Source organism: Mustela lutreola, chromosome 1 (assembly GCF_030435805.1).
Source record: "Mustela lutreola isolate mMusLut2 chromosome 1, mMusLut2.pri, whole genome shotgun sequence".
Classification (NCBI taxonomy): Eukaryota; Metazoa; Chordata; class Mammalia; order Carnivora; family Mustelidae; genus Mustela; species Mustela lutreola.
In genome coordinates this window covers 183342081-183368998 of record NC_081290.1, presented here as the reverse complement: position 1 = coordinate 183368998, position 26918 = coordinate 183342081, and the positions used below count along the sequence as shown (strand labels likewise).

The 26918-nt window shown below is 48.4% G+C and overlaps 1 protein-coding gene and 1 long non-coding RNA gene across 9 annotated transcripts; one reads left to right on the top strand and one right to left on the bottom strand.

The window, feature by feature from the left end:
* Positions 1–8475: 8475 nt before the first annotated feature.
* POU2AF3 (POU class 2 homeobox associating factor 3) lies at positions 8476–18293 on the bottom strand. Of its 6 annotated transcripts, none has more exons than XM_059180036.1 (5): positions 18166–18293; positions 16191–16285; positions 12140–12322; positions 10532–10761; positions 8476–9141 (listed from the first exon to the last, which is right to left on the bottom strand). In XM_059180036.1, the coding sequence occupies exons 1-5, from the start codon at positions 18291–18293 to the stop codon at positions 8770–8772; spliced, it is 1008 nt and encodes a 335-aa protein (XP_059036019.1). In that variant the 3' UTR covers positions 8476–8769. The 6 variants fall into 6 exon arrangements, with proteins under 6 accessions (XP_059036019.1, XP_059036027.1, XP_059036043.1 ...); XM_059180044.1 differs by having other exon boundaries at positions 12140–12194; positions 18166–18284; XM_059180060.1 differs by lacking the exon at positions 18166–18293 and adding an exon at positions 16758–16952 and having other exon boundaries at positions 12140–12194.
* Positions 12166–25557, top strand: LOC131835659 (uncharacterized). Of its 3 annotated transcripts, XR_009355307.1 has the most exons (5): positions 12166–12303; positions 15133–15435; positions 18088–20405; positions 21370–21488; positions 22519–25557. It is a non-coding gene; the product is annotated as an uncharacterized LOC131835659 (long non-coding RNA). The 3 variants fall into 3 exon arrangements; XR_009355304.1 differs by having other exon boundaries at positions 18088–21488; XR_009355306.1 differs by lacking the exons at positions 12166–12303; positions 15133–15435 and adding an exon at positions 17180–17311 and having other exon boundaries at positions 18088–21488.
* Positions 25558–26918: the final 1361 nt, after the last annotated feature.

Here is a 26918-nt window from a genome sequence, read left to right as displayed (position 1 = left end):
GGCCTGGCTGCAGGGGTGGCTGGCGTGCTCAGGGTGATGCCTTGGCGGCTGCTTGCTCTGTAGCACCGACAGGGCTTTGGGCCTCCTGGGACAAACCTGGTTCTGCTGTAAGAGGACCTGGATTTGAATCCTGCCCATCTTCCCCCGCTGTATGTCCTTGGGCACATCACCTCGACTCCTGAGGCCTCCTGTTCCTTACCATAAAATGGGATGGATAAAAGTTATTGACCTTTAGTTTCATTTGAGTATCAAATATTCTAGAGCCTGACCTAGTTGCCACATGCTCCGTGGTTTTCAGTGGTTTCAGTTGCTTCTCGAAGAGTGAGAGTTCTGAGCTCTCAAACAGTGCTCAGAGAGGAGGATGCAGAGATGAGTAGGAGAGTGTGCTGGGGGCTTGATGCTATCTGCCTCGTTCACGCTTGGAGGAGCCCCAACTCCAGGTCCGCAGCTGCCCAAAGCACTGTGTGCCGAGTCTGAACAGGTGGAAATTCTGTGCTTTACCGAATTGCTCAGACAGGCCGTGTGTCTGTGACGCAGCTTCACCCCTGAGAGGTCACCGCTGGGCTGACATGGGGCTCGAGGGGGGGTTTAGCTCACACATACGACCCAGCTGGGAACCGTAGCAACCAACAAGTGAAGATGCCAGCGGGTGATTCTTGCCCATCGTATCCAGGGCTTAGTGGAGAGAACTCAGTGTGTGTGGCCCCCCTGAATTTAAATGCAACTCGCCACTGTGGGATCTTGGGCAGGTTCCTTCCCCATTCGTTTTTTTTTTTTTTTTTTTTTTTAAGATTTTATTTATCCACTTGACAGAGAGAGATCACAAGCAGGCAGAGAGGCAGGCAGAGAGAGAGGAGGAAGCAGGCTCCCCAGTGAGCAGAGAATCGGATGCGGGGCTCCATCCCAGGACGCTGAGATCATGACCTGAACCAGAGACAGAGGCCTTAACCCACTGAGCAACCCAGACGCCCCTCCCCACTCTTTGAGCCTTGTTCACGCTCGGAGGCCTGCGTCCCTTGACCCCTCCTTTCCCCTTGGCATTTGTAGGAGCGTGGTTAGGTTGGCGTCATTAGCATTATTATCCCAGCGAGCAAAGGAACTCAGTCCGCTTAGGGCACTTGCCCAAGATCACTTCCAAGAAACCCAGCGTGAGAACAAAGTGTCACATTGGGATGGAGCCTCCTGTGTTGCAAACCTCAGCCAGGACCCCTGGGACCCTCACAAAGATGTTCTGGGCCAGTGGAGACCCTGAGCCCATCCTTGGGCTTCCTAATCACTGTGTTTTTCCAAACTAAATTCCTGTTCTCAGGTGATACCAGCTGGATATTTGCATAGTGTATCTCTGAGAACAATCTCAGGCCAAAAGTCCGACGTTTTATGAGAAGTTGACTAATTATATGAGGCACCCCTGGTCTCCTGCCATGGAGCAGAGAGGGTGCCTTGACGATTTCAGAGGGTTGTAAAACTTCTCTGGACAGTTATTGCCCAAAACAAAACAAAACAAAACAAAACAAAAAACCCTCAAGGGACTGTGTGATGTTTTTATGGAGACATTTTTTGGGAGGGTGGGTCTGGCTTTAGGGAGAGTCTCTAAAGAACAGTCTTCACTGGCCTGGGGGTTTGATTTTGATCAGTTCAGCCTGAAATCAACTTTATTCCCAAATCCCTGGCTGGCCAGCCTGCAGCCCCAAAGCCCTAGTCAGGTGCACACAACACAGGGTTGGGTTGGAGACGGGGATGGGGGGGCGGCTAGCTCTGGTTCACTCGTGGTCCTCCTCTGAGTTTCAAAAAGCGGACTGACCCCTTCCACTTGGTGGTCTAGTGGATTGAATTTTTCTCCAGCAAACGGAGAAAAAAGTCAGTGTGTCCGGAGAAGCTGTGGCTTCTAAAAACCAAACTTCGCACTGTTTCCTCCCGTTGGCCTTGCACTTGTCCGCACAAGCACTTGGAAGCTGATTGTGGTGAGGTCTGCCAGAGAGCAAGGGCCTCCTAGTGGAACGCATGGGACCAGGAGGGGCAGATTCCTGCAATCAGGCCTCGTGGAGGTCTGAGACCTGGGCTTACTCTTCCCTTGCCCAGCGGCCAGCCCGGAGAGCCACGGAAAGTCCTGCACCCCTCTGCGAGAGGAGGTCGGGGAGAGGGTGAGGCAGGGGACGGTCACATGAATTAGGTCCAGAGCTGGAAACTCGGTGGTGGGATTGGCACTCTCGGAAGCATCCAGCTGGGGCTCGGGAGCTGGCTGGCTCTTCGTTCCAACCCTCCAGCCCTGACGGGGTGTCATCCCCCTGACCTTCACAGGTGCAAGTAGACGGAGTAGAGGACAAAAAGAATTTCTCAAAGCCTTCCTTTAAGGAGAGGTGGCCCATCAGAAGGTACAAATTTCTAGTTACAGGAGAAATAAGTCCTGGGGTCGCAGTGCCCGGCATGGTGACTCTGTTTAACGATACTCCCATATTTGAAATTTGCTAAGAGAGTAGATCTTAACAGTTCTCACCCAAGAAATTTTTTTTTTGGTAACTGTGTGCTGTGGATATTAACTAGACTTATCATGGTGATTGTTCTGCAACATATACAAATACTGAATCGCCTGAAATGGGTCTGTTATGTGTCAATTACACCTCAAGAAAAACAGAAATGCAGCGGCTCAGTCCCTACCCCAAACCTATTTAATGAACAATCATTTTTAACAAGCTCTCCCCTCAGGTGATTCATATGCTCATTAAAGTTTAAGCAGAAAGAAAAAAAAAAAGGGGACAGGGAACCGGGCCTGCCCTTCCTAGCACAAGCTGCCAAAACGCATCAAGTCCCTCTGAGTGCACCTGGGTCCCCCCACCTGCGGTGTCAAGGTCCCCTGCGGAGGAGGGGGCTACTGCACCCCCCCCCCTTTCTCATGCGGTGGGAGGGGTTCCTTTCCCTGGAGGCATCAGGGTGCACCCACCAGCGGGCGCTCCAGCGTCCCCACGTCCGCCCTTTCTGTCCGGTATGTATTCGGAACCCGTTCTCGGAATAGGCTCCGTACCGTTTTTCTTCTTTCCCTCCCTTCCCTCATCCGCTTTCTCTTTCTCTCTCCCTTCCTTTCTTCAACTTCCTCTACCTCCTCTATTTCCCTTTTTTCTAGCTTCTCTGTCCCCAGCTCTCCCCCTTTCTAGGCATTGATTTTGGTCCCTACCCTTGACAACTTGCCTCCTTGACAAAACTGTGGGCTCCGCGAGGCTAGGGACCATGTCTGAACTCTCACCCCACCGGGCACATGCAGGGACTTTCTAGAGGCAGGTGTCAGCCTCGTTCTCAGTGAGGCCGTGTCCTTTGTGGCCTGTGCCCATGCTGCGGAGATCAAGGCAGGGACCCCGCTGTCCTCCCCCCACCTCTGGGCTGTTCTCCTTGGCTGTGGCTCAAGCTGCCGCTGGGGTACCTTCCACAGCTGATGGCTGCTTGTCGCCGCCCTGGATGGCTGGTCCTGTCTTCTACGCCTCCTTCCAATAGTAAATCGAGCTGAAACCAAATCCCAGGGCACATTTCAAGTATCTCGCCCACTGAGCTTCCCCTGTTCTCAGTCTTGGCCTTTCCCGAGTCACTTCCCTGGAAGAGGTCCTTGAAAGTGCAGAGCTCAACAAACGCCTTTAGCCACCTGCGCGCAATCACCGCGGGGAAGAAGGAAGACGGCCGGCTGTCACTAAATGCTTCTCCTGCCAGTCCGAGGCACTTGTATTTCTGTTATGTTTTTGTTTGGCACTTCCATGATTGCGTCTCTTCTGGCTTATTTTCTGGAAGAGAATTTACCACAGCATTGGGAAGTTTTGTTGACAGGGACGGTGTCTTCATGGCCTTTCCTCCTGCGGAGAGCCTGGGGCAGCATTTTACACACAGTAGCTGCACAATTAATGTCTTTGGAATGTGGAAGAGCGACTCCAGGCTCTTCTCAAGAATGCTTCCTAAAGGGGCCTTCTGATTGCGCTTTAGGACATTTAAAATAACAGTTCCGAGGAATCATGTGAAACAGAGCTATACTGGAGCCGTTTCCCCGGAGAGGCCCCGGTAATCTGACCAGTCTCGGTTGCTCTTCCGTTCTGCATGTTTCCAATTCAGCATTTTGTTGCCAGAATCAAAGATGTCCTCGTCCTGCTGATGGACAATGCTGAACATGGATGGAGATCATCGTCTTGGACACCTGAAACAGGGCCAGCAGTGCAAACTCCCCACTCAGGAGAATTCTGCTCTAGGAGCATCTAGGACCTCCCCTGGGGGACGAGGACATAAACTGTGGGATTAGACGGATTGTGCTTGAATGATGGTCTTCTCACTTACTGATTTGGGTACTTGACTCCAACTCTGGATTTCAGTTTTCTTGTCTATAAAATGGAATTAACAATACTCAGTCTGTTGGTTGATGAGGGGGGGCCAAGTGAGACAGGGGCAGCGGGGTGGTCTGGTGGACCCAAAGTAGCTGGGGAACCCCATCTGTAGTTGTGACCCACTGATGTCAGCAGAAGCATGGTTTTCTCCTAAAGTGCAGAGAAAACATAAAAGCCAGAAAGGCAGGAGAGGCTTTCCCAAAGGGTTGAAGATGACCCTTCTTAGACATCTGTGCCTTTGACGGTGTTCCTAGAATCCCCATTCTATCCAAGACGGGATGGCCCTTGTGTCAGTAACTTAGAGGATTTGGAAAGGTCTTGGAGGGCCTGGCCATGCCACGTCACTGGACTCCCTGGATGATGCCTGTGGTGTGAGCCTCTTGTGACCAAGGAGAGTAACATTCCACCAGTTATCCCCAGTACAAAAACGAGAGTAGGTTTCATTCCCAGTGATTTGTGCATTTTGGGCACTAAATTGTAGCCCAAAGAGGTTAAGGTCCTTGTCCAACATTACAGAGTAAGTAAGTGGCGGAATCAGGATTCAAACCCAGGTCTGTCTGGCTCGAGGGCTCTGAAGTCTGGGCTCTCCTGATTTGTGTGGAGACGATGGGGTCAGTGTCTGGGATGTGGGACTCCTACTCCTCCCCTTTGGGCTGCAGGAAGGGGCTGCGCCTTCCCCCCACCGTGGAATTGGCGGGCAGCCCGAGGCTCGGGCTGCCCGTGGCGGACCAGAGGGGATGGCTCAGTTACGTGCTCTGCAGATGGCCCCTCTCCAGTTCACTGTGGAGCACTTGCTTCTCCAGTCATTTCCACGAGAAAGAAGACAAGTGTCCGAAAAGGGCAGGCAAGCCCATTGTAGCTTTGCTCCTTCCTTTGGCCCCTGAGGAACGTCGGGGGACGGACCTCATCCTCTTCATCTTCTCATTCACAAAGCTCGGCTGCGAGGAGCGCTTAGAACCCTCAGCAGAGAGACTGAAAGCAGCCGCAGGAAGACCTCCGGGAGGGCTCGTCTGCTTCTGCTCGCAGAGTGTGCCGCGTGGGACACAGGGAGCAGTTGGAGGCTCACCGCGTGGGAGCAGGCAGCGGGCAAAGGAGGAAACATCTTTGTGCCATATTCAGGCCAAAAAACACTCAAAGTGGAGACACCAAGGGCCGCAGAAAGTAGGCAATCTCTCCCACCTGTCCAGCTCAGGGACAGAGGACAGAGACAGAGAAGAGGTGGCTTTAAGTCTGGTGTGTGTCCCCAAACATGCAAAGTCCCTTTGCAGCACGAAGAAAGGAGGAGGCACGCAGAGAGAAAGTCGAAGAATGCCCATGTGACACCACCCTGCGGTCCCTTCAGGTCGGAGCCCATTAATGATAATAATGAATGTGGGGGGGATGTGGACTATTGTCCGAGACCCATGCTTTTGTGGAATTTTGAAACAATTGCCTGTCAACAACCTGATGAGGTTGGAAGAGCTACCCAAGGTTGTGTTTTCTGTGTGTCCCTTAAAGTGACCTCAAAAATGAGGCACATGCCCCTTCCTCTCTTGCTTCAACCCTAAGACAATCTGTTCTTTTTTATAACACTTTGTTGACTTGTAACAACTGCACGTACGGTAAAGATCTTTGGACTGAGAAAGTTCACGGCCTTCCCTGCTGAGAGACAGTGGTGTCCTTGGACAAGTCACTTAGGTACTCTGGGCTCCGTTTCCTCGCCGGTGGAATAAGGGTCAATTGGACAAAACCACTGGTTCTCAGCCCTGGCTGTGTATTAGGCTCTTCTGGGGGAGGGGAGTTTAAAAAATACTGATGCTTATTCATAGAAAATTCCAGACATCGACAACATATAAATGCATGCTGTAAAGAAAATGATATCCATGGTCTGGTTAGCATCGTACTAATGTCACCCTCCTGGTATTGATATTAGACGATAGTTATTCGAGGCCTAGTCACCACTGAGAGAAGCTGGATAAAGGTTATGCATTATTTTTGTAATCTCCTAAAATTTCAAAATAAAGAGTTAAAGAAATCCTACTGGACACAGACTAACTGAATCCTCCTTTCTGATTCTGAGGCACAGGCGTGCCTGTGTACATGGATTTTCTGCAGCCTCCTGGGTACACGGTGATGAGAGCCCCTCCGCCTTGTGCCAGCACTGCGGGCGATGCTCTCTCTGCTGCTGTAGGGCTCCGAGCTGCTCGGTGTGAGTGCTAGTGCCTGGGAGACCGGCGGGCCGTGTTCATTCACCTCTTCGTGTGCGGTCGACCTGTTGGCCCAAATATCTGGCCAGTTCTTCAAGACCAGTTTAAGGTGTCGTGAGCTTTGTTAGCCCGTGTGTCACAGTCTTTTTTGAATCTTTTTCCAAACTATATTTAGGCCAACACTAAGGGACATACAAAGAAAGAACAAGAAGCTCGGAGCAAGCAGTCCCTGTGAGATCTGCAAGATACCGGATCCGGAAGGCGCAAGACAGAAGCAGAGAAAAAGAAGAAAGAAAGAAAGAAAGAAAGAAAGAGAGAGAGGCAGGCAACAGGAAAAGGATTTTTTGTGTCAACCCTTGGTCATCTTTGGGTTCTCTGCTCTTTGTCCCTTGGGACAGCTGGGGTGGGGTTGGGCAGATGGTATGCCGCGGTTTCTGTCTGTCCCAACAGATGTTTCTCGATGCCAGGCCCGTTTCCATTTAGTTGGAAACTCTTAAAAAAAAATTTCATTTTATTGGCATCTCAGAAAGGCAGCGATTGTTTTATTTCCTGGGCACAACTATCCCAGGAGGCAGGTTGCAACTTGTTCTGTTTGCCCGAGCCTTCGTGGAGTCCCCAGGGAGGTGACAATTAGGCATGTCATTTTGAAAGCCTATCTGCTTCCTGACAGAACAAGGCCCACAGAGGTGGTGGTTTGTCAGCTTCTCTCCCTCAGTCCCCAGAGTGGGGGCCTCAGCTCTCGTGCTTGGCACCTTCATATCTGTGGACAGTCAGCCCTTCAGGAGAGCTCTGACTGGCTGTGTGGGGGACACACCTGTGTTTGTAGGAGGAATTGGGAGTTTCATGGGGTGGGGGGTGATTTCACAGGTTCCAGAGCAGTCTTCCACCAACGACGGCTCAGAATTTCCACCTCCAGAGAGTGAGTACAAAGCACAACTCCGGTGTTCTTCAGACCCAAGCCTGGGTACTTCCTGACTGGGTAACATCGGGTGGGTGACTTGACTTCTCTGAGTCTCAGACTCCTGATTTTGCCATCAGTTTTGTTGTGGAGCTTGTGTGAGAGGAGAGAGAACTGAGAAAACCTGAAGGCAACTCTGGTGCTCAGGGAGGGCTCGGAAAATGGTAGCCATGGCCAGGACCAATGGTACCAGTATGGCCGCCATCGTGTGGAAGCTTGGGACACGGAAAACGCCCCCCTGACTGCAGGGACTCACTGCAGGGATTAGGTCCTCTGCTTCCACGCTCTCAGCAAACAGGATGGAACAGTATACTCTGACATGCTTGACTTAAGTAACTCTTCTTTACCCTGAACGATGGTTGGGCTCGTTCAAATGGATTCATCAGAGGCAGTCAACTCTGAAATTCAGTCACGAACAATGTGGTCGACGGTCTCAACCAACCTGTCAAAAACGAGTAACAGCGTGTGTTTAAGGTGTTACCGTGGAAGTTTGGAAATCTGAGGTAACAACGAATTCCAGACTTTGTGGTCCATCAACAACAGCATGGCGGTTCTCAAGAGAAAAAAAGATCAAGTATTTGCCCAGAAAGTTTACAAAACAACACTTTGGACATGAAAAAGAATGATCTATGGGTTAATATTGCTGTAGGCAAGATGTGCCTTTTGGACATATTAATATTTCATTGACTAATGTTAGATACAAGAAGCTAATGATTCATAAATGTCTTTCTCTGATGTGGCTCCAAGATGTACACCCTCGTTTGGAGGTGAGGCTGCCTCTCGCTTTCGGCCATCACAGCTGTGTCTACCCTCCGTCCCTATGACGGCCCAGGCAACTCGCCAAATTAAAGTAATTTAAAATTCATGAACTAGTGAGATTAAAATATTGAGAAGTAACTGGTGATTTCCAGAATTAATTGGCATTAGTCAAAGCAACAGGAAACTCTCATCAGAAAATTAAAAAAAAAATAAGCCAACGTTTAATAATACAAAATTTATTAGTTAAAAAAATTAGAATTTGTTCGTTACATAGAAAAGGAAAACTGAACACTCCCTACAACAATTTTAACTGTCAGCATACAAAGTAGGAGTGGCACAAAGACCAGATCTGACGACTTGGTACTAATGCCTAAGCGAGCATCAGAACATTGGAAATGTGACACAGGAACGGGGCTTTGTGATACTTTGTTAACAGGCTGCATTTCGAGTTGTCATTTGGTGTGGCCGAAGGACCGAGATACTCACGCCATGTTCCAATGTAATGTAATTGCTATTAACTATAGCAGATGTCCCAGTTTGTTCCCCTTTTATAGAACTCGCTGGCCACAGCTGCGGAGGGGGCCAAGTTCACATAGTCTGTGCTGGGGTAGGAAAAGCACTCCGCTGCTCTGAGGGTGTCCACGTGTTCTGCCTCACAGGACGCACAGTAGCAGACCGAGGGGCCGGCAGAGGGGAAGCAGTCGTACTGAGTGTACGAGGGCAAGTGTGAGTAGGAGTACTCTTCTGAGGAATAGCCACAGTTTCTGGGGTCCAGAGAAGGGGAAGAATTGTAATTCTCCGGGGCACACGCAGGTAGCTGAGCCAGTGAGTAACTGTAGTCTAAGGAACCAGACAGAGTGGAGGAATCCGAAGACGATCCTGGGGTCTAGAAAAAGCCAGGGAACAAAGAGCTTGATTAGTTAGACAGGATTCAAAAAGCTGAATAGAGAGGATTTATTAACTCAAGAGTAAGAACAGTAGGGAGGGGACAGTGCAACACAACAAAACACCCAGCCCAACCCAGGGCTGCAGAAGTAATTTTATTTGCTGACTGCATGATTTCAGGACACCTTAGTCTATATTTGCCTTTTTCTTCCCCAACAATAAATCGCCTTGCTTCACTGGCTTCCTTTGTTGTAACCCTACTTTAGAGGACGCTTTGTTCTTAAACCACAAAACCCCATTCTGCTTCAAGTCACCTGCACGTCAAATCTTGCTGTGGGCCACAGTAGAAGTTGCAGGTGGCACCTTGGATGTTCCTCCACACCTTTAACTGTGGAGAGGAAAGAGAACCAGACTCAGGTACCACTGGGCTCTTCAGTGTGCCCGTGTCTGGCAGACTCCAAGACGCACAACTACTCTCACTGAAGTCTTATCCCCAGAGGAGAAATGTACCTCCGCTTTCTCTTAAGCTGGTCTACAATTATTACAGAGAAAGCCTTCTTTGGAAGCCAAAAGGGAGCTGGGTGACTGGGGTCTGGTGTGTATTTTCTTGGAGTTAATTTCTCATATCCTAAAAATTTAGTCTGATACCTACGTGGACTTTTGACAAACCAAAAGAAAAAATTATGTACATTTAAAAAAAAACAACTTACTTTTTATGGTTTAAAAAACTACAGGAGTATCTAAAAGACATCTCAAACAACTGGTGTTTACTAATGGAAATCTTACTGCGTTTAAATGATACCACATTTTCAAACACGTGAGGTTCACCAAGAATAGAGAATCCAAATTCTCTGAAGTAAGAGGACTTCTTTTTTTATTAGCAGTCTCAGACTCAGATGAGTTCTCATGACTATACCAGACCCAAAACACCAGTTAATGGGACCAGCTCAGTGCCAAAATGAAATAAAAACCCGTTATCGGGATGACAGTTTGGTACTATGTTGACAAAGCCTTAATGTCCTTTTCTAGAACTCGAAGATCCAAGGACCATCACTTAAGTCAATGATTTCCAATTCACAGATGCCTTCACTACAGTTTGAAAACATTCAATGAATATTGCCAGGAAACCTTTTTATGGGCTCACACCACTTTACTCGGGTGTAGCTGCCTTGGGAGATCATAATCGTGTGTACCCAAAGGTTTGCCCTATGCCATGTGTGGTTACTCCGACCCCCACTGAGTTTTAAGTGGCTTCTGGGCTGTTTCCTGGATGACTTCTTAGTTGACAGGGTCTGTGTGATTTCTCATGAGATGATGAAACCCTCTTTACAAAGCCTTACTACCCCGGAGGAGGCAACAATCAGGTTTTGCAAAGAACAGAGATAAATTACCAGGCTCTGGTTAAAGCAGAAAGGGGCAGCTTGGAAGCTGTCAGGGAAATAGGGTGATGTGCTCTGCGTGGGATTGAGCAAGGGGTCCAGGTGTGTCTCTGTCTGAAGGTAGGACTCAAACACCTGGTCGATACAGCTCATATTTTCTTCACAGGAAACACAACTGGAAAATTCTCGGGGTTGAAAGGAATTGGATGTGGAAGAAACCGGTTCAGACTCCAAATACAGCCCTAGAAGAGAAAGGGAAAAAGAGAGATTTTGTTTGTTTGTTTGTTTAAAAGTTACACTTACGACTTTGAATAGAATACTGCATTCTGAATATTTTACCATGTTAGGGGCTTAAGAAGTTCTAGAGAAGTAAACAGGCAGGCAATTGGATGTTTTTTTGTTGCTCTAGTGAATTTGAGTCCCAGTTGCTCAAATCTGGTTAATAATGTGGAAAGTGGCTATAAATATGACGAGGGCACAAATAAAAGAATGACAGTCCAACCTGTGTCTAATTGTCACAGTCAAATAATGGCTCAAGACTCTACTTTCTTGGACTATAAGGCATCGACATCCCATCTGTGGTTCAAATAAGTCTCACCTCTCAGAAGGAAGGCTTTAGGAAAACATCTGAGGTCATGGGAAACAAGTCTCTTGATTTAGGTTTGTAGCTTTGCTAACCTTTTCATACTTTCTCAGTAACTTAAATTTTGAGAAGTGATACAAATGACAATGCAAATGATAAAAATAGAAGCCAAGAATGTAAAGTGAATCAGTAGTGCTTGCTATAAAATACAAAAAGCAAAGATGTGTCCTTAGGAAATATTTTCACATGCTAACGGAGCTAAAATAAGTGAGCTAGCCATCATGCAGAATGCTGAAAACGAGACTCCTCTTCTGTTTTATTGTAAATAGGTTCGATTTCTGATCGCCAGCCTTAAAGGCTCAGAGAAGACAGGTTTAGTGTGTATCCATTAGATGACACTAGAACACTTGAACCTTGAAGTCTCAAGGTTCCTTAAGGTTAAGAGAAAGTGGCACGTTCAGGGGTGAGCACCACAAGCACAGGTTTCCTTGTGTGCGAGCTCCTGAAACACCTACCTCCTGGCTGGCGTAGGTAATACAGTTACTCGAACGGGGCTGAGAAAATGTGCAGTTGTTTGAGTTGCTTCCCGGGGAGAGAGGGAGGAAGGGGAGGGAAGCCCCGGCCGGTGGCTACACACTAAATCAACAGGAGCAAAGGCATTATTCGAGAACCTGAGGGTGTCCTGTATTCCATCTAACAGTCCCATAAAAAGGACAACAAGCTTCTGAACACAATTCCGATCTGTTAGTCAAGTTCAGTGACTGGGCGATGAGAAACTGGAGCAAATGTAGAGAACTAACTCTCGGGACAGCATAGGTAGCAGCAAATAGATATTTCGGGAAAGAAGGACAAAAGTGTGCCCTTGTTGTCTTGCTGGGCTTGACCTGGACTCACTATGCCCCGTTCCCCTTCTGATTGGTTGGATTCCAATTAAATGGTGGTGTCTACCTTTACCCCTGAATCAAGCACTGAGAGACGTTTCTGAGATGGACCTTTGAAAGAGGTTTTGAGGGAACCGTGACACGCGTTGTACTGACCTGCTGAAGATGGCGGGGCTGGGTCTGAAAGGTGGACGCCGTTGCCTCCTGGCAGCTGCCAAAGCAAGAACATGACCATGGACTCAGTGCTCTCAGGAGAAAGTGAAGACATTTTCCCATGAACATTTCCCATTTCCATGTACTTTGGTGCCTTCTGCTCTAAGGTAAGCCAGATTCTTTTTTCTAAAAAAAGGTGGTTGTCATTACATACAACCAACTTTATTTCCATTCAGTTTTTATGTTTGCTTGGGTTTTTCCCCCCCAATAGATTTTCCCACTTAAATTTTAAATTTAGGTGTAGATAAAAATGAATTCAAATGATTTGTAGATTGCAGAGGAATGGAATAGTTCGAGTATGCCCAGTAAACAGCCTTTCTATTAGACAATTTAATTTAAAAGTAATAAGAGCTAAACTTATTTAATCCCAACCCTCTGTGACTTAGTCCATCCTTCTCTTCAAAATCTTCATATACTCTCTGGAGGCTTAGCCTAGGAATTTGTTCTCCCAAAAGGACACAATTCCTAACTTTGCTAATCCCGGGTAGCTAAAAGTAGGCACACATGCTTACTAGCTATGAAATGTTAACGATAGAAAATATGTCCTTAAAGCTGTCGTCCGTGAGCTGAAGCCTATCTACATTCTAGGTAATGCTCAGTCTTTCAACTCTGTATGAGTTGCTTTTTTTTACTATTCTACCCGAATACCTGAGATTTAGTGAAATTTAAGAGATTATCCCTTTTAACTATTTAAAGTAAAGCAGCCTGTACCTTCCAATTGAACTGGTAATTGTACTGAGTAATTTAGGACTTTAAAAAAAAATTTCAGATGGTGCCTTTAAAGTTTAAAGGGACCAGCACTGCTCCGTGCTCTGTGCTGGGAAGCCAAGTTCACCGCACCTCTCTCTCTCGGATTACAGGCATACTTACTCCCATACACCGTGTCTCTGGGGCTGTCGGCCGCTGCTGAAGCAGGAGGTGGTGTTAATTTTGAAAATGATCCATGCCGTAATGTCATGAACCAGGAAGCTGGAATCCTTCACCAGCTCTTTATGCAAATATTTGGCTGCACCTTGAGCTGAAGGACTTGGAAGGAGTGGGTTTTTAAAAAATCTGCTTTATGGCTGAGCTCACATTAACCCCATTCCTCTCCGGGAATGGTCTGTGTGTCTGCCTACCCGCGTTATCTCCCTCAGGTCTGTTTACAGTCTCCTGCTCGATATTATCTCTCCAGTCATGGGTTCACTTTCTCCTTCACCCCAAGAATACAAAGAAAGGCACCTTTCTCTTAGGTTTCAAAACAGCACAAAAATCCACTCTACAATTTATAAAAACACATCCAGGCTGCTAAAAAAAAAAAGGGGGGGGGGAATGGTTAAAGAAGGGTAACGTATATCCTTTCATAAATACTAACTCAAGTTTCCCTTTCTCCTAAAGGTAAAAGAGTGTGTGTGTGTGTGTATAGGGTTGTTTACAAACTGATCTGGCCGAAATAAGTTATTTTTTTAAATCAAATTTAAAAATCTGACATGTACACCTTTCACCTGGCACTGTCTGTCACCTGCCATTCGCTTCAATCTATGACTTCCCTTCATGATTGACTTCAAGATTTCAAATGGTGGGTACAGCTGTGACTATAACAAATTAAGATAAATACTTTCCTGTTTTATATAGCTGATATCATTAACCCTCTCCTTGCCTTGAAGCTTCCTTAGAGGTGTCCTTTGATCATTGAACAAATTGGAGATCATCTCTGCTACACCAAGGGGTCTCTACCGGGAAGCAGGCATACACCGTCCCCTGACAGCCGCTGTCCTTGCCTGGCGCGTATACCCTTACCGCTTTCCTAGAATCCCAGATCCTTCTGATGGTTCCGAGTGAGGGGTTTTATAGCTGGTTCTCATGATTCAATCATCAGTGTTACTTCCCTGCGCCTGTGAGGGCACTTGGGCTGATATAATCTTCCAGGAAGCCGAGAAGGGTGAGCCTTGCTGTAGGTGTCCCCAAAAGGCATTGGTTCAGAAGGACTGCTTTATTAGTTCTTGGGGGTGGTGGGGAGGGGCTGATAGCTCTCAGAAAAAAAACTTAGATAAATCACACAGCTCCAGGAAATGGATACTGGTCAGATACACAAGTGAAACGTTTTATCCTTTGCTTTCATTCCTGCAGTTAGCTCGCAGGGGAACAGTGGCCAAACCAACCTGCGAGAGGCCAACAGCCATAAAATCATCATGCCCAAGTGGGACTTCTCCAGGTGCATCGAAGCAGAATTCTACCATTTACTTTTGAGCAGCTTTGGCTCCTTAATGAAAGATTATACTTTGTTATGAACATCCTGTGTTTTTTTTTTTTTTTTTTTTTTGGCATCAGAGACGTTTCCCAGTTCTCTTGTTCCTGGTTTTAGTAATTTTATAACCATCTCTGAACTGAAGGAATTAATGGTTGAGACTACCAGAAGGATGAATTTAGGGAACCAATAGGTGGGAATGGGTTTTTGTTTTTACACGAAGAGTTAAGAAGAACCTGGCCATGTTTTTAGCTCTGCCTTTAAAGTGACTCTAAGACTTTGAACTTCAGCTGGACTAGAAGCATGCAGATCCCCATCTGTCTACCTCACCTGGTTGTTATAAGAACTAAATGAGATAAGGAGTGTGCAAAAGTGCTGTCTTTTAACCACTGCACAAACCTTCTGCAAATGGAAGGAAGCTTTATGTTAGCTAAAGTTACGTACTAATTTCTCCAATGAATGTAAAAGTTGTGCTGTACAGGCTGAACCACAGCACGCTTGCACCTGAACTTGAAACTCTGGGCAAAGGGAGTGAATGGACATGACTGGGGAGCTGGTTTTCGGTTCTTGGTTGTAATTTTAGTTGCTTTTCACAAATCATGATACTGACAGCTCTCATTTATGGAGTACTTGCTAAATGGAAAGCACTTGGACAAGTGCTTTATATGCCATAATTCATCTAACCCTCCTAAAATCCTATCGTCTCCAGCTGAAAGATGTGGACACAGGTGATGACCCCGAGTAATTGCTCCAGGATCCACACGTACCACAGAGGAGCTGAGATCTAAACCCAGGCCACTGGTTCTAGAACCTGTGCTCCCCACCCCTGTATCATTGGCCTCTTCCCACAAAGACTCATTTCAGAAAGTCGAATATCGTGCACAAACAGCACCAGGCTCCAAAACCACTGCAGGCAGGACGCCAATAAGCTGGAGACGGGACGGGTCCTAACACTGGTGGTACGGGCTCCGCTGTCGTATCCTGCAGGCGCACAAGCAACCCACCGGCAGAGGTACGATCAAGGGCTTTCAGCAATGAATTACCCTCTGTTGGAGGAGAACCCTGCCTAGTTTATTTGGTTCTGCTGCTGCCCTGAGCACTCGTGGCAGCTCCGTCTGCTTGAGAAAGTACAAAAAGTGGCAGGGCACCCTTAGGACTGCCCACATCACCTCCCGATAACCGGGACCAGCTTAAGGCTTCATTCGAAGGAGGTGATTTTATACCCCGAGCTGTCTCTTCTGCAGACACATGGCCCATTTCTGCTGGGAACCTTCTATGCCTGGTGACTTACAGATAAATGACCTCAGAGGCTGGGTTTCATATGAATGAGAAGCAGGGGGCATTTGCACAGAGATTGTCTCCTTGAAGGGCTCGCTAAAATGACATAACGGAGAAACTTTCTTTGCACGAGAGACTCTCTTTTCACGTGTGAGGGCCCACACACTGTCTGCCTACCAGCATAACAACCTCATTAGCTGCGGGGGGCTCCTCTCCCAGCACCAGGCCAACAAGCTGTTTATAGTCAACTATGATCAGTGAGGGACGAGCTCCCCGCCAAATCCTGAACCCCATGACATTCTCTACCTGTTCTTTGGGGCTTCCAGTGGGGGGGTGGGGGGTAAGGGGCAGAAAAGTTATAAAGACGCTGAGGAAGGCCAGGTCTGGGGATGGTGACTGCGCTTAGTGTGGCCTCCAACACCTTTCCAGACACAGGGTTAAATGAGGCCGAAGGCAAGGTGGGGAGCCCAGGGAAGGGTTGATGCTTACGGTTCCCCCTGAGGCCGCCTGGTGCGCCCTTCTCTGCTGCAGCAGCTCCTTCACCGTGATCTTGACCCGGACACCTTGATACACCTTCGGTTTTTCTGGGGGAAAAGCGACTGAGTCAGTGGTCCGACGGTAGGTTTGGATGTCAGACTGGGATGTGGGGGAGGGGTCCTCGTTATAGGCTATGACGCAGGAGACCAGGTTTCTAGGTTTGAAGAATGCAAAGAGAATGCTGAAAGACAGGTGGGAAGGAACCCCACATTTCTCCAACTTCAAAGGATGAGGAGAAGCTGGGCAGGTTTCAGGGCCTTAGTGGGAGCAGAACCTATGGGTATCTGTGGGGCCACCCATCCCAGCTAGGCCCTATCGCTAGACCAATAGCACACAGGTTTTTCTGCTCCGGAATGTGGACAGCAGCCTAGGGAAGCTCACCACCTTGGCTCAATTAGGGGAACCACGGGCTCTGGGACCAGCCTGCCTTGTGGGAGCGGGTATTACGGGCCCGGAAGGGGCCCACGGGGCAAGCAGGAGCCCCTGATAGCCCACCCCACCCCACCGTGATGCCCCCACCTTGCGGAAGAAGCTCTGCGTCCCGGCTTCACCAGGCCAAGCAGGCTTCTGGGGAGGCTCTAACCTCTACATGCCCTTGGTCTGGAAGCCAGCCCCGGGGAGAGCAGCGGACAGGGTGGGTGGAGGTGCGCGTTGGAGAGCCCTGTCCTCGGGCCGCTGAGGAACTTGCTAGACCGACCACAGGGAAGGGACCATGCCCGGGGCACTCCCACCCTCCGAACTTCTCTTCTGCCTGTCACCGTCGCCCCCTTTCTCCGCCTTTCCCGCTCTCCATCTTTTTCCTCCTCCCTCCTCGGGCCCCCGCTCCTGCTCTCCCTTCCCGCCGCTCCCCACCCCCTCCCTTTCTGGTGCAGGCGGCTCTCGGCGGCGCGCCGAGCCTCCGGGGACGGTGCAGCCGACTGGGAGGCCGCCCTCGGGGCTGGCGGGGCTCGGCCGCACTGCCCGGCTCGCGGGGAGGCCGAGCGGCGCTGGAGGGTCGGCGGGGAGGGAGTCCGGGCGCGCCGGGAGCGGGCGGCCGCAGCCCCGGGCCGACCCGGCGGAGCCGCAGTGAGCAGGTGAGACTCGGCGGGCTGCTGGGCCACGCGAGGCCGGGCCGGCGAGCTCTCGCCATCTGGGGTGGCCGCGGGCGCGCCGGCGGCTCCGGCCCTGACCTCGACCCTGGAGTGAGCGCCGGGGCGATCGGGCGGGAGGGGCCGGGCCCCGCGGCTCCCCGCGGCCTCGCGGGCTGCCCCGGCGCCTGGCCCCAGTGCAGGGCCGCCAGCGCCGCGCCTGGCCACTGCGGAGAGCGCAGCCGGGCAGCAGGGAGCCCCCGCGCCGGGTCGGGGGAGCGAGGGGGTCTGCGGGGGAAAGGAGGCGGCGCTGTTCGGCGCGCAGACCCGGGGAGCCCCGCGCCTGGCCCGCCGGGCCTGGGCTCCGCGCCCTCTTGGCGGTGCCGTCTCTCCCACCCGCGCTCCCCGAGCGGCTCGCGGCTCGGAGGGCAGGGGGCGCGGCCCCGGGGCCACAGAGGGGCTGCCACCGCCCACCCCTGCGCTGCCCGCGGTGCGTGCGGCCCGCATCCCGGGCTCACCGTGAGCCTCTAGCTCCCCCCGCCGCCGCTTCTGGGCACACCGAGTCCGCAGCGCCACATCTCAGGGTCACAACCGTGGCCAAGGGGAAGGGCGGCTGTGGGATCGGGGTACGCGGACGTCCACAGAGGCCAGGCCGGCCTCTGGGCCTCTGCCCTGGGGAGCAGGCCCCGAGCTGGGAGCGGCCACAGCGTGGCCCGTGCCCTCTCGGGATCCCCGGCTCCTACTTGGCAATACCTGACTTTGTGCCTCTCTGTTCTATGCAGGAAAAGCTGTGGAAAGGCACCCGGATCGCAAGGCCCCTGGCTCGCGTGACCCGACCCCAGGAGAAGCAGCCCAGTTACCCGACATCGTGGTCAGCAGCAGCTGGGGCGCTGGCTGGGTGCTGGAGCTCCAGGCACTCGGCGCCTCCCAGGGCCCCTGTGCAGGGAGAGAAGCAGAGATGCAACATTTTTAAAGTTTCACAAAGCATCCAGCTGCACCCAGATTCCCGGAGCAGGAGACAAACAGAATTAATGTTTTATACCTTCGGGTATAGGTTTGAGTTTTCCCCCCCTCATGCCAAGTATTTAAAACCTCTAGAAACCCATGATTTGACAATCAATGATTGCGCGATACTTTCAATTTGAATATTCAAAGGCTTAACAAAATGGACTATCTTCTGCAGAAATCCTGCACACAGACACCCCACAGACAGCCCAAAGAAACAGGGATTGAGACCCCTTTGTGTCCCGGGCCTTGCTTTTATTGTATTTTAAACATTTTGCCCACCTTTCCACAGACAGAGCAGGAGTCCTCAAAGATGCTCTGTATTTCTGCCTCAAAGGCAGCTCTGGGATCCCTGAGTGATTTAGGGGGCCCTTCTTGACCCCTGGAGCCAGGCTGGCCCACCAGACTGATTCCTGGATCCCTAGTCTTCAATTTAAGGGAAAATCTCAGGTTTTGGGGAGTGACCTTGGCAGCCAGTAGGTACCACACAGCAGGGAGTCCCTCTGGCCCCAGGTTGCAGGCCGCAGGCCCCGCAGAGGCCTCTGCCTCGTGCCTCATCTCCTCCTGGCCCCGCCTGGCCACCAGCGGCTTGCTTGCTTGCCTTTGGCCAGCTCTCTGACTGGGCCCCAGACCCTGCTGGTTCAAAACAGAATGCCTGCCCAGTAAGACCCTTTGCTTGTCCACCAGGAGCTGGGATGTCTGTGCAGCCTCACCCTTGAGATTTTCTGAGGCTGGCGTTTCTTGCCCTGGGAAGCCCCCCCCGCTCTCCTCTCGCTCTGGCTCGAGCCATCCCTGCCCTTTTTGCTGCACGAGTATGGGTTGAGAAACCTTGATCTTGGTTCTTCCTCATTTTAGCTGAAAGGACATGGCTTTGTGTTCAGGCCTTCACACTCTGCATGAGAGGTGGGAGATTCCAGACACAGGGCTGCCAGGCTGGGGAAGCTGAGCCCCTCCCAAATGACTTAACTGTGCTGGGTTATGTTCTCCAAGCACGTGTTGTGTCTCTTGTGTGTGATTTGGAAGCTCAGGGAAACAGGAGTGGTGTCCAGAGAGGAAGTCAGTGCCAGGCCAGATCCCCTTCTAGCCCCTGGGGGGAAGAGAGAAGCCCCAGAAGACAGAGAGTCAGGAGGGGGTTCCCTCTGCAAATAAGCCAAGACACTCCCAGGATGCCAGTCCAGGCGATGGTTATGCGCCCTGTTCCCTGAGTTCTCTGCAATGCCAGGAGTGGGGCTGAGCCCCGTAGGCCACCAGAAAAATAATCTGTATTCCCTTGAGTGTGTCCACTGGACGGTAGGAATGGGGGTCTCCGAGGTGACAAGGCACCGGGAGTCTGGGATGGGGAGGAGCTAGGCTTGGCAGGGGATCTGGGCTGGGAGCACTTGAGATGGCACCTGGCCCTGGAGGGCAGGATGGGGTGTGTCTGTCTCTAGTCCCTCTGGACTCTGTCAGCCTCTGCAGTCTCTTTCCACAGAGGCCTTTGAGCCTGGATCGTGTCTCCCTGTTGGGCGTCGGGCCTGGGGACCAGACTCGTGAGGAGGGGAAGGACCCTGGTTGTTCAGAGAGCCCCTGTTTCCTGTCTCCCTGCCGGGCCTGGTCTGGGCACTGCTCCTTCTGATGGAAGAGCGAACAAACCTGGGGACGGGGGAGGGGCTCTTGTCCTCAAAGCTTGGTTCATTGTTTCTTTTCTCTTTTGCCTTCCTCCTTTTTGTTTTCCACCTATTTTTGGTTTGCTTTTTAAGATCTTCCTTTTGGACTTCCTATTTACTTTTTTCCAACTTCCTTCCTCGCTTCCTCCCGTCCCCTCTTCCTTCCTTTTTTCTTTCTCACTTTTTGTCACTGCCTTCCTCCATTTCTTGCCTGCATTGCTGTTTTTCTCCCTGGCCCCGAGTCTATTCTGGGGAGCTTTCTCATGTTTTCGGGCTTCCTTTCCTCACTAACCTCTCATTTTGCTTGGAGATGGGCAGCGGTGCTAGGAGGCCGCTGAGTTCCCTCGGCGACATCGCTGAGGCTGAGGCTGAGGTTCAGCTACGCGGTATTTGCTGAAGGCAGCCAGAGGTTGACGGCCGCAAGACACGAGATCCTTGGAAGTCACAGGGTCTGTAGACACCGTGAGGAACGCTGCCCCTTCCTTAAAAAGCCTCTGCCTGGACCATGGCAGCCTTTCTGGGGGTTTCTGTGTTGGGAGGGATGTTCGAGCACCAGCACTAGCCAGCAATTTCAGAAAACTGGGTTTCCTCATGCCTCAGCTCTGTTTTGAGAAACGCGTCTCCCAGTTTTTACCTCTATATAAAGGAGTTTGGGTTGCTATAATTTGTATAATTGCAAAACCCCAGCACAGATATTTAAGATCCAATCATCACACTTGTGGGTGAAAGGGAGAGTCCTTTCTAGAAAGTCCCATCAGTCTTACCTCCAGATCCCCGTGGGTCACGAGGCCTGGAGCAACCAGGTCTACCCCAGGACCCCATGGAGTTGGATGGTCCTCCCAGGAGACTATTTTTTTTTTAAAAGGTGTTATTTAGTGAGTGTTTATTGGACATGAGGCACTGTCTTGTACAGTCTCCGCATTTCACAGATGAGGCTCGGAGGGTTAAGCGATGCGCCCAAGATTCTTGAGCACATAAATGGCAGGATTGGGTCTCAAACTCTGGTAAATCTGAGGCTAACACTCTCTCTCTCTTAACTCTCAGTGTTGTCTTCCTGAGCCTTTATAACAGAGGCTTGCAAACTTTTTGGACTTCAACCCACGATAATAAATCCATTTTATATGTTCACATACTATATAACAACATTCACATGCTTATTTAACAAATTCCTCATGCAACAATGTACATCTACGTATACGAGGTATTCTGACATACTCTATCCTATCTTTTCCATTTCATTCTATTTGTGAAAAATATATTTGTGAGAAATCTATGCTGGGAGTCAGGAAGATCATTTGCTGAGCCACGAATGAGTTGTGACCAGCACTGGAAAAATTCTGTGAGACAGGCAAGCACACTTGCCCCCACGGTGCATGTGGAAGTGTTTCGAAGTGTTCTTGGTGTTTCTGTCAGGGCGTGCGAGGAGACCGAGGCAGGGCGGTGTACTGACGTGGAAGGATTCTGTAGAGACGGGGGCACCAGAACCCCTGAAGGGGAGCCCGGCTGGAGGAGAGGGTGAACTGCTCGTTAAGGTAATTAATTACAGTTTGTGCTTCTCAGACTAGGGACTCTTCCCTCTCGCTGAGGACATTGTCACCTCCAAGGTATCTGCCCTGAAATCCTGATAATCAATCTGGGGTTTTAATAAAAGACGGAAAAAAGAAAAATATTATGAGCTTTCAACAGGTCTGAACAGGCTCACTTGCTTCAAAACATAACACAGGGTCCTGATGTTTGGATGTTGAAAGGGACCTTTGAGGTGTGAGAGAGACTTTGATTCTTCTCCCAACATTCTAGCCTCTGGCTCCCTCCACTGCTTGGCTGAGCTCCTGGCCCATGGGGGACATACATGGAGGAAATGGGAGCTCTGTCTTCATAACGGACCCCATTCCGCCATTTAAATATAATGATCACTGATTGAGTCAAAACCCAATGAGGTATTAATTGTGCAACTACTATGTATTGAGCATGATATCAAGCATCCTGGCTTCTGCCATCAACTGCTCTGTAAATAACTTGGGATACCTGTCTTCCCCCTTCCATTCCACTCTTTCTCCACTGTGGGTTTGTCTGGTTCATTCACTGATTCACTCTTTTAACAGCATATACAGATCACCTGCTCTGGCCAGGCCCCGTGCTGAGCCTAAAGAGGTCTTGCCCAAGCTCCGCCTCTGCCCTGAGCCATTTCTTTTTGAAGCTCATTATCTGTAGTTTCTCTAATTTCTCACTTATTATAGTTTTCCAGGTCTCTGAAGCACTGAGCTCAGAAACTCTCTAGTTTGTCACTGACCTTCTTAGAGTTACAGAGCACCCAGAATAATGGGAAGAGAATACATTTATTTTGAAAGTTTTAAATGGAATATTTAACTGAATTTTGGGGGCAAGCTTTCCATGCAAGTGACACCGCAGAGCATTGTGTTTTCTCCCCTGAAGTAGAAGATTTCATTTATATGAAAAGATTTTCAGTCTAAGGAGAAAGGGGGAGTTTATTTCCTCCAAATTTGACTACGGCTCTAAAATTCTCTTTATTAATGCAAAGTTCCATTGTCATTTTGACTTTAGGACAGTGTTACCAAACCTTGAGGGGAATATCAAGTTCCAGAAACATGGCAGAAGCAAGTCCTTCCTGGGCCCAGAGTGAAGTTTAGTCTGTAGGAAAATGACCAGGAAGACTCACAGCTGGAGGTTGTTTAATGATTTGTGGTGACTCAGTCTCGTCCCATAAAACATCTGAAGTTTTTACTTTCCCTCAAGAAGCTTCTGTAGGGAAGAAGCATTTGATAATTTATCATTCAAATAAGGAAAATACTGTCAGATACTGCTTGACAAGTTCATCTTGAACTTAAGACATTTTCTTGTGCAATATTTGAGATATATAAAAATATATAAAGATGCCTGTGATAAAAGCCTATGAATATGAATATATGAATATGAATATATTACCAAGGTTAAGAAAGAAAAGAAAATAAAGTGACCTTTCATTTAAGACTAACTTAATTTATTGAGCATTAAACTTTTGGATGATTCCACTCAAGATATTTCATTAGGAAGAAGGTCAGTAGGGATATTTATCAGTTTTCCTAATGCAGAAGAGTTCCTTCTTAAATATTATTTGTTTTGTCCACATTTTCTTCCCTTTGGAACTTGTGAAGATTTTTTACTGTCCTCCTCTTTTGGCCTGTAATACGCTAACAATGATAGTGCCAATTGCAAACCCACACATCTTATTTATCAGAGGTTAAGAGCAGAGGACATTTCTGTAGCAAAGATCAAAGATAACATCATGTTATCACTTACAGATAATATTAGAAGATTTCCTTATTATTTCTTTAACCTGATCTTCAGGGATTCTGGCTCCGTATCTATTTGTCCTGTTTGTCTTAATTCCAGCAGAGATAACACCCAACTTTGAATATCTTTTATTTGTAAGATTTCTTAACAACCTATTATAGTACATGTAGCTACTAAATGAATATATAACCATTTTTATATGGTTATATATAACCTACGTCGAAGTTCAGTAGTATTCCTTTTTGGAGATATTTAAAAATACTAAGCCAATCATCTTAAATATATTACCACTGCTACTATCAGCTTTTGCAGAGATGATGTCTAATGTGAAACACTAAACGTGGTAGGGTTTTCCCACGTATCAGTCCCAGAGAGATGTCACCCATAGAGTCAAGGTCTAAAGAGTGAATCTTTTTTGTGGTATAATTTTAAGTTCAATTTAACAAAGATTTTGCTGAGCACCTGGAACATGCTGGGCTCTAAGCTGGGCGCTGGGGACCCAGGGCTGAGCCATTCCTAAGTCCTGACTGGATGAGTCCGGTCAGAGACTCACTTTTTAGCTACAGTGGCTGATTTCGCATTTAGGCTCTCTAGAGTCAGTACTTACTGAATATGGCCCGTAAAGGAACAGTGTAGTTTTTTTTTTTTTTTTTTTTTTTTAACACAAAGGATACTTGAGACAGAACCCAAAGATAGGACCTAAAGAAAGTATGATTTTGGTGTAGGGTTGGTAGAATTGCTCTAATGTTAAGGCGACTTTAACCTTGGATCCAGCCATTGTAGTCATTTCAGTTTTTTAAGGGTTACTGATGTTTTATTTCTTGTGAATATATTATTTAGATTGACATATTAAAGAAAGGAGCACAAAGATGCCAGTAATACTCCTTTTCAAAAAGATTTTATTTTTGTGTGTGAGAGAGAAAGGGAGGGTGAGATTGAGAGAGCACAAACCCGAGCAGGAGGAAGGGTAGAGGGAGAAGCAGGAAGCCAGATGCAGGGCTCTATCCTAGGACACCGGGATCCTAGGACACCGGGATCCTGAGCCAAAGGCAGACGCTTAACTGACTGAGCTACCCAGGTGCTCAAATAGTAATACATATTTATGTGTGTGCGTGAGTGTGTGTGTACACATCTGTATGTGGGTACATGTGTATTTTACTTTAAGGGTTAGGAATTCTCCCTTTTTGGGGTTTCATGTTGAGAATGCTAGTACTTCAGAGTACTAGAGTATTTCCTGACCTCCCACAAGAGTACCATTATATCCCATTATTAACTGAGCTGTAGCAAATCATACTGCTCATGTAAGAGCATTTATAAAACAAAGTAAAGATGTGGTTTTCTTTCATTCTTTGGGGTTTGCATACCATTACAAGAGGAACATAAACATTCTCAACTACACGCTGTTAATGTCCATTTCCAGTGATTTTAGGGAGTACTGTGTATCACAGTTTTTGCAGGGAGAAAATTCACTTTCTGGTTCTTCTTGACATTATTATCTAGCTAGCTTTCTTGGGTGACTTGAACTTGCCATCATCATCTCTGCTTACTTTCAACCTTAAAGGACCTAAAAGAGATAGTGTTTTGAACCTGAGTTCTCTGATTTTCCCTGCTTTCCCCAGCAAAGTTATGAGCTTGAGGATAGCAGGTTTAAAGAATCAGAGGGAGAGAGGATATATATATATTTTTCCTGATGCTGACATTGTGGATTATTGTGCCCAGATGCAGTAAGTCTCCGAGGTGCAGAGGGACGGAGAGCACACTGGAGTGGGAAATGGGATAGAATAATGGGATTCAGTTCCGTGTCATAATTTTGTAGCTTGGTTTCACTTTTTGACAAAGTATTGTCAATCCCCAGAACAGTAAACCAGAACCAAATTGAAATATATGTAATAATATAGAAACACATTGTCAAACTAACTAGAATGCCTAAAAATCATTTACTGCTTGGAATTACAAACATCACCTCCCACACCTCTATCCCCTTTAGACCAGGTAGCTGAAATGGGTACTAGATGCCGTACGGGCCCGTGTATGTCTCCTTTCTTGTAAATCAGTTTTGCGAAGCATCATGAAAGGGCTGAGATGCTTTAAGAAGAATGTGCATTGCAGTGCATTTCCTGCATTTCCCTCCAGGAAATGAGGGAATGGCTGCTAAGCTTTCCTTACCTGAGGGCCAGCGCGTCCTTAGGTTGTGAGATGAACATAATCTGTGAGAAGACAAGTGCAGACCAAGGGAAGTGAGCAGGTCTAACATTTAGCTTTACGACCAAACCCAAGTTAAAGCCAATAAAGACACTCTGATGGTCTACCGGCTGGTATTGTGCTGTGTGCTACTCTGTAACAACGATCAGCAGCAGGTGGCTGCAACTATTATGAAGTGTATGCAACCCATGTAGAGAAATGGCTCTTGATATCTTCTTTCAGGTGCAGGGACCTGGATGACCAATGGCTCTGCCGAAGATCCCAGGACCAGGACTGAGGCCTCAAGTCTCACTGGACTTAAGAAAGAGCAACTTTGTTGGCCACAGTAGGAGTTGCCCCTTTCTAGTGAAGAGCTAATATGGAGAAAAGTAAAGATCAGGCTGTGACACCGTGTGGCGGGAGGGAGGAAGTAGGGCAGGGGACCCAGGAGAGGGCAGCCCAGCATGTGGGGACTGTCAGTGCTCCTTCCTGATCTGCTCCGTCAGGGATGCTTTCTCGTGGGAGGCTCCGTACCCAAGCATTTCTGTAGGCACTCCATAAGTTGGAAGTGTAATTGCTTAACCAGAAAATAGACATGAAGGCACGGAGAAGGTAGAGTATCAGTCACTTCTAAATGTGAATCAATGTCCTTGTTTGATGGTAGAGCATGGGACACTAACAGAGGGTGTGATGGAAACTGTATTGAGTGGCTTAGGACAACCGGTGGAAATGAGAGCAAAGGGCCCCCAAGAGATGGAAGAAAAAGGTGTTGGGCCAAGAGGCACCAGAGGGGCCAGGAAAATGTGATAAGAGAATATAGAAAGGAAGGTGTCAGGAAAGTAGTAGAAGGAGTGGGAGTGGGACCTGTGGGCCTCGACTCACACTTTGCAAAGTCAAAGTGTGTGTGAGGCTTTTATGACTGGCTTGGCCTGCAGCCAGGCCCACGGCTTGATGGGAATTACTTTGTGAACCCAACTGGTGAAGCAATGTACCCTGATCAAATTTACATGAGACAGAAGGAGGCGTCAGATGTATTTCTTCATTTATATATGGTAAGAGCTGAACATTTTGGACCAATGAGCCATCAGCAAGGTCTTCCTTCAAATGGTATGTGTTGTGTATCATGCTGCTGGTGCACACCTGGCCAGATGTCCTTCTCCAAGACCCCTGTACATCTTGGTGTTTTGTTGTCTGTTGTTTCTTGCCAGCAGCCCAGTTCTGCTCTCACTATTTTCCTTATTTATTCTTACTTGATTACAGGATGTCCATTTTATGAATCCACTCTGATGACTATAGTTTTTTCCACCGGAGAAACAATGTCTGGCTTGATTAAGGCTACTGCAGATCAAAGAAAGTTTTGGGCTCATATCACTTTTTGGATGAGACTCATTTTTGGACATCCCAGACTTTAGGGCAGAATCAAAGCTATGTATCTATGAAGCCATAGTCTCCTGCTCTCATCCTGTTTTAAAGACAATAAAACATTTGTA

What these genes read in the sequence shown, in the direction of transcription:
- POU2AF3 (XM_059180036.1), bottom strand. Translation starts at nt 18,293, where the DNA reads ATGCTTTGTGAAACTTTAAAAATGTTGCATCTCTGCTTCTCTCCCTGC. An exon ending in AGCCCCGCCATCTTCAGCAG is followed by an intron (nt 10,762 to 12,139) that starts GTCAGTACAACG and finishes TTTCTCTTCTAG; the next exon opens with GGCTGTATTTGGAGTCTGAA. An exon ending in TCTGCTTTAACCAGAGCCTG is followed by an intron (nt 9,142 to 10,531) that starts GTAATTTATCTC and finishes GGCTTTTTCTAG; the next exon opens with ACCCCAGGATCGTCTTCGGA.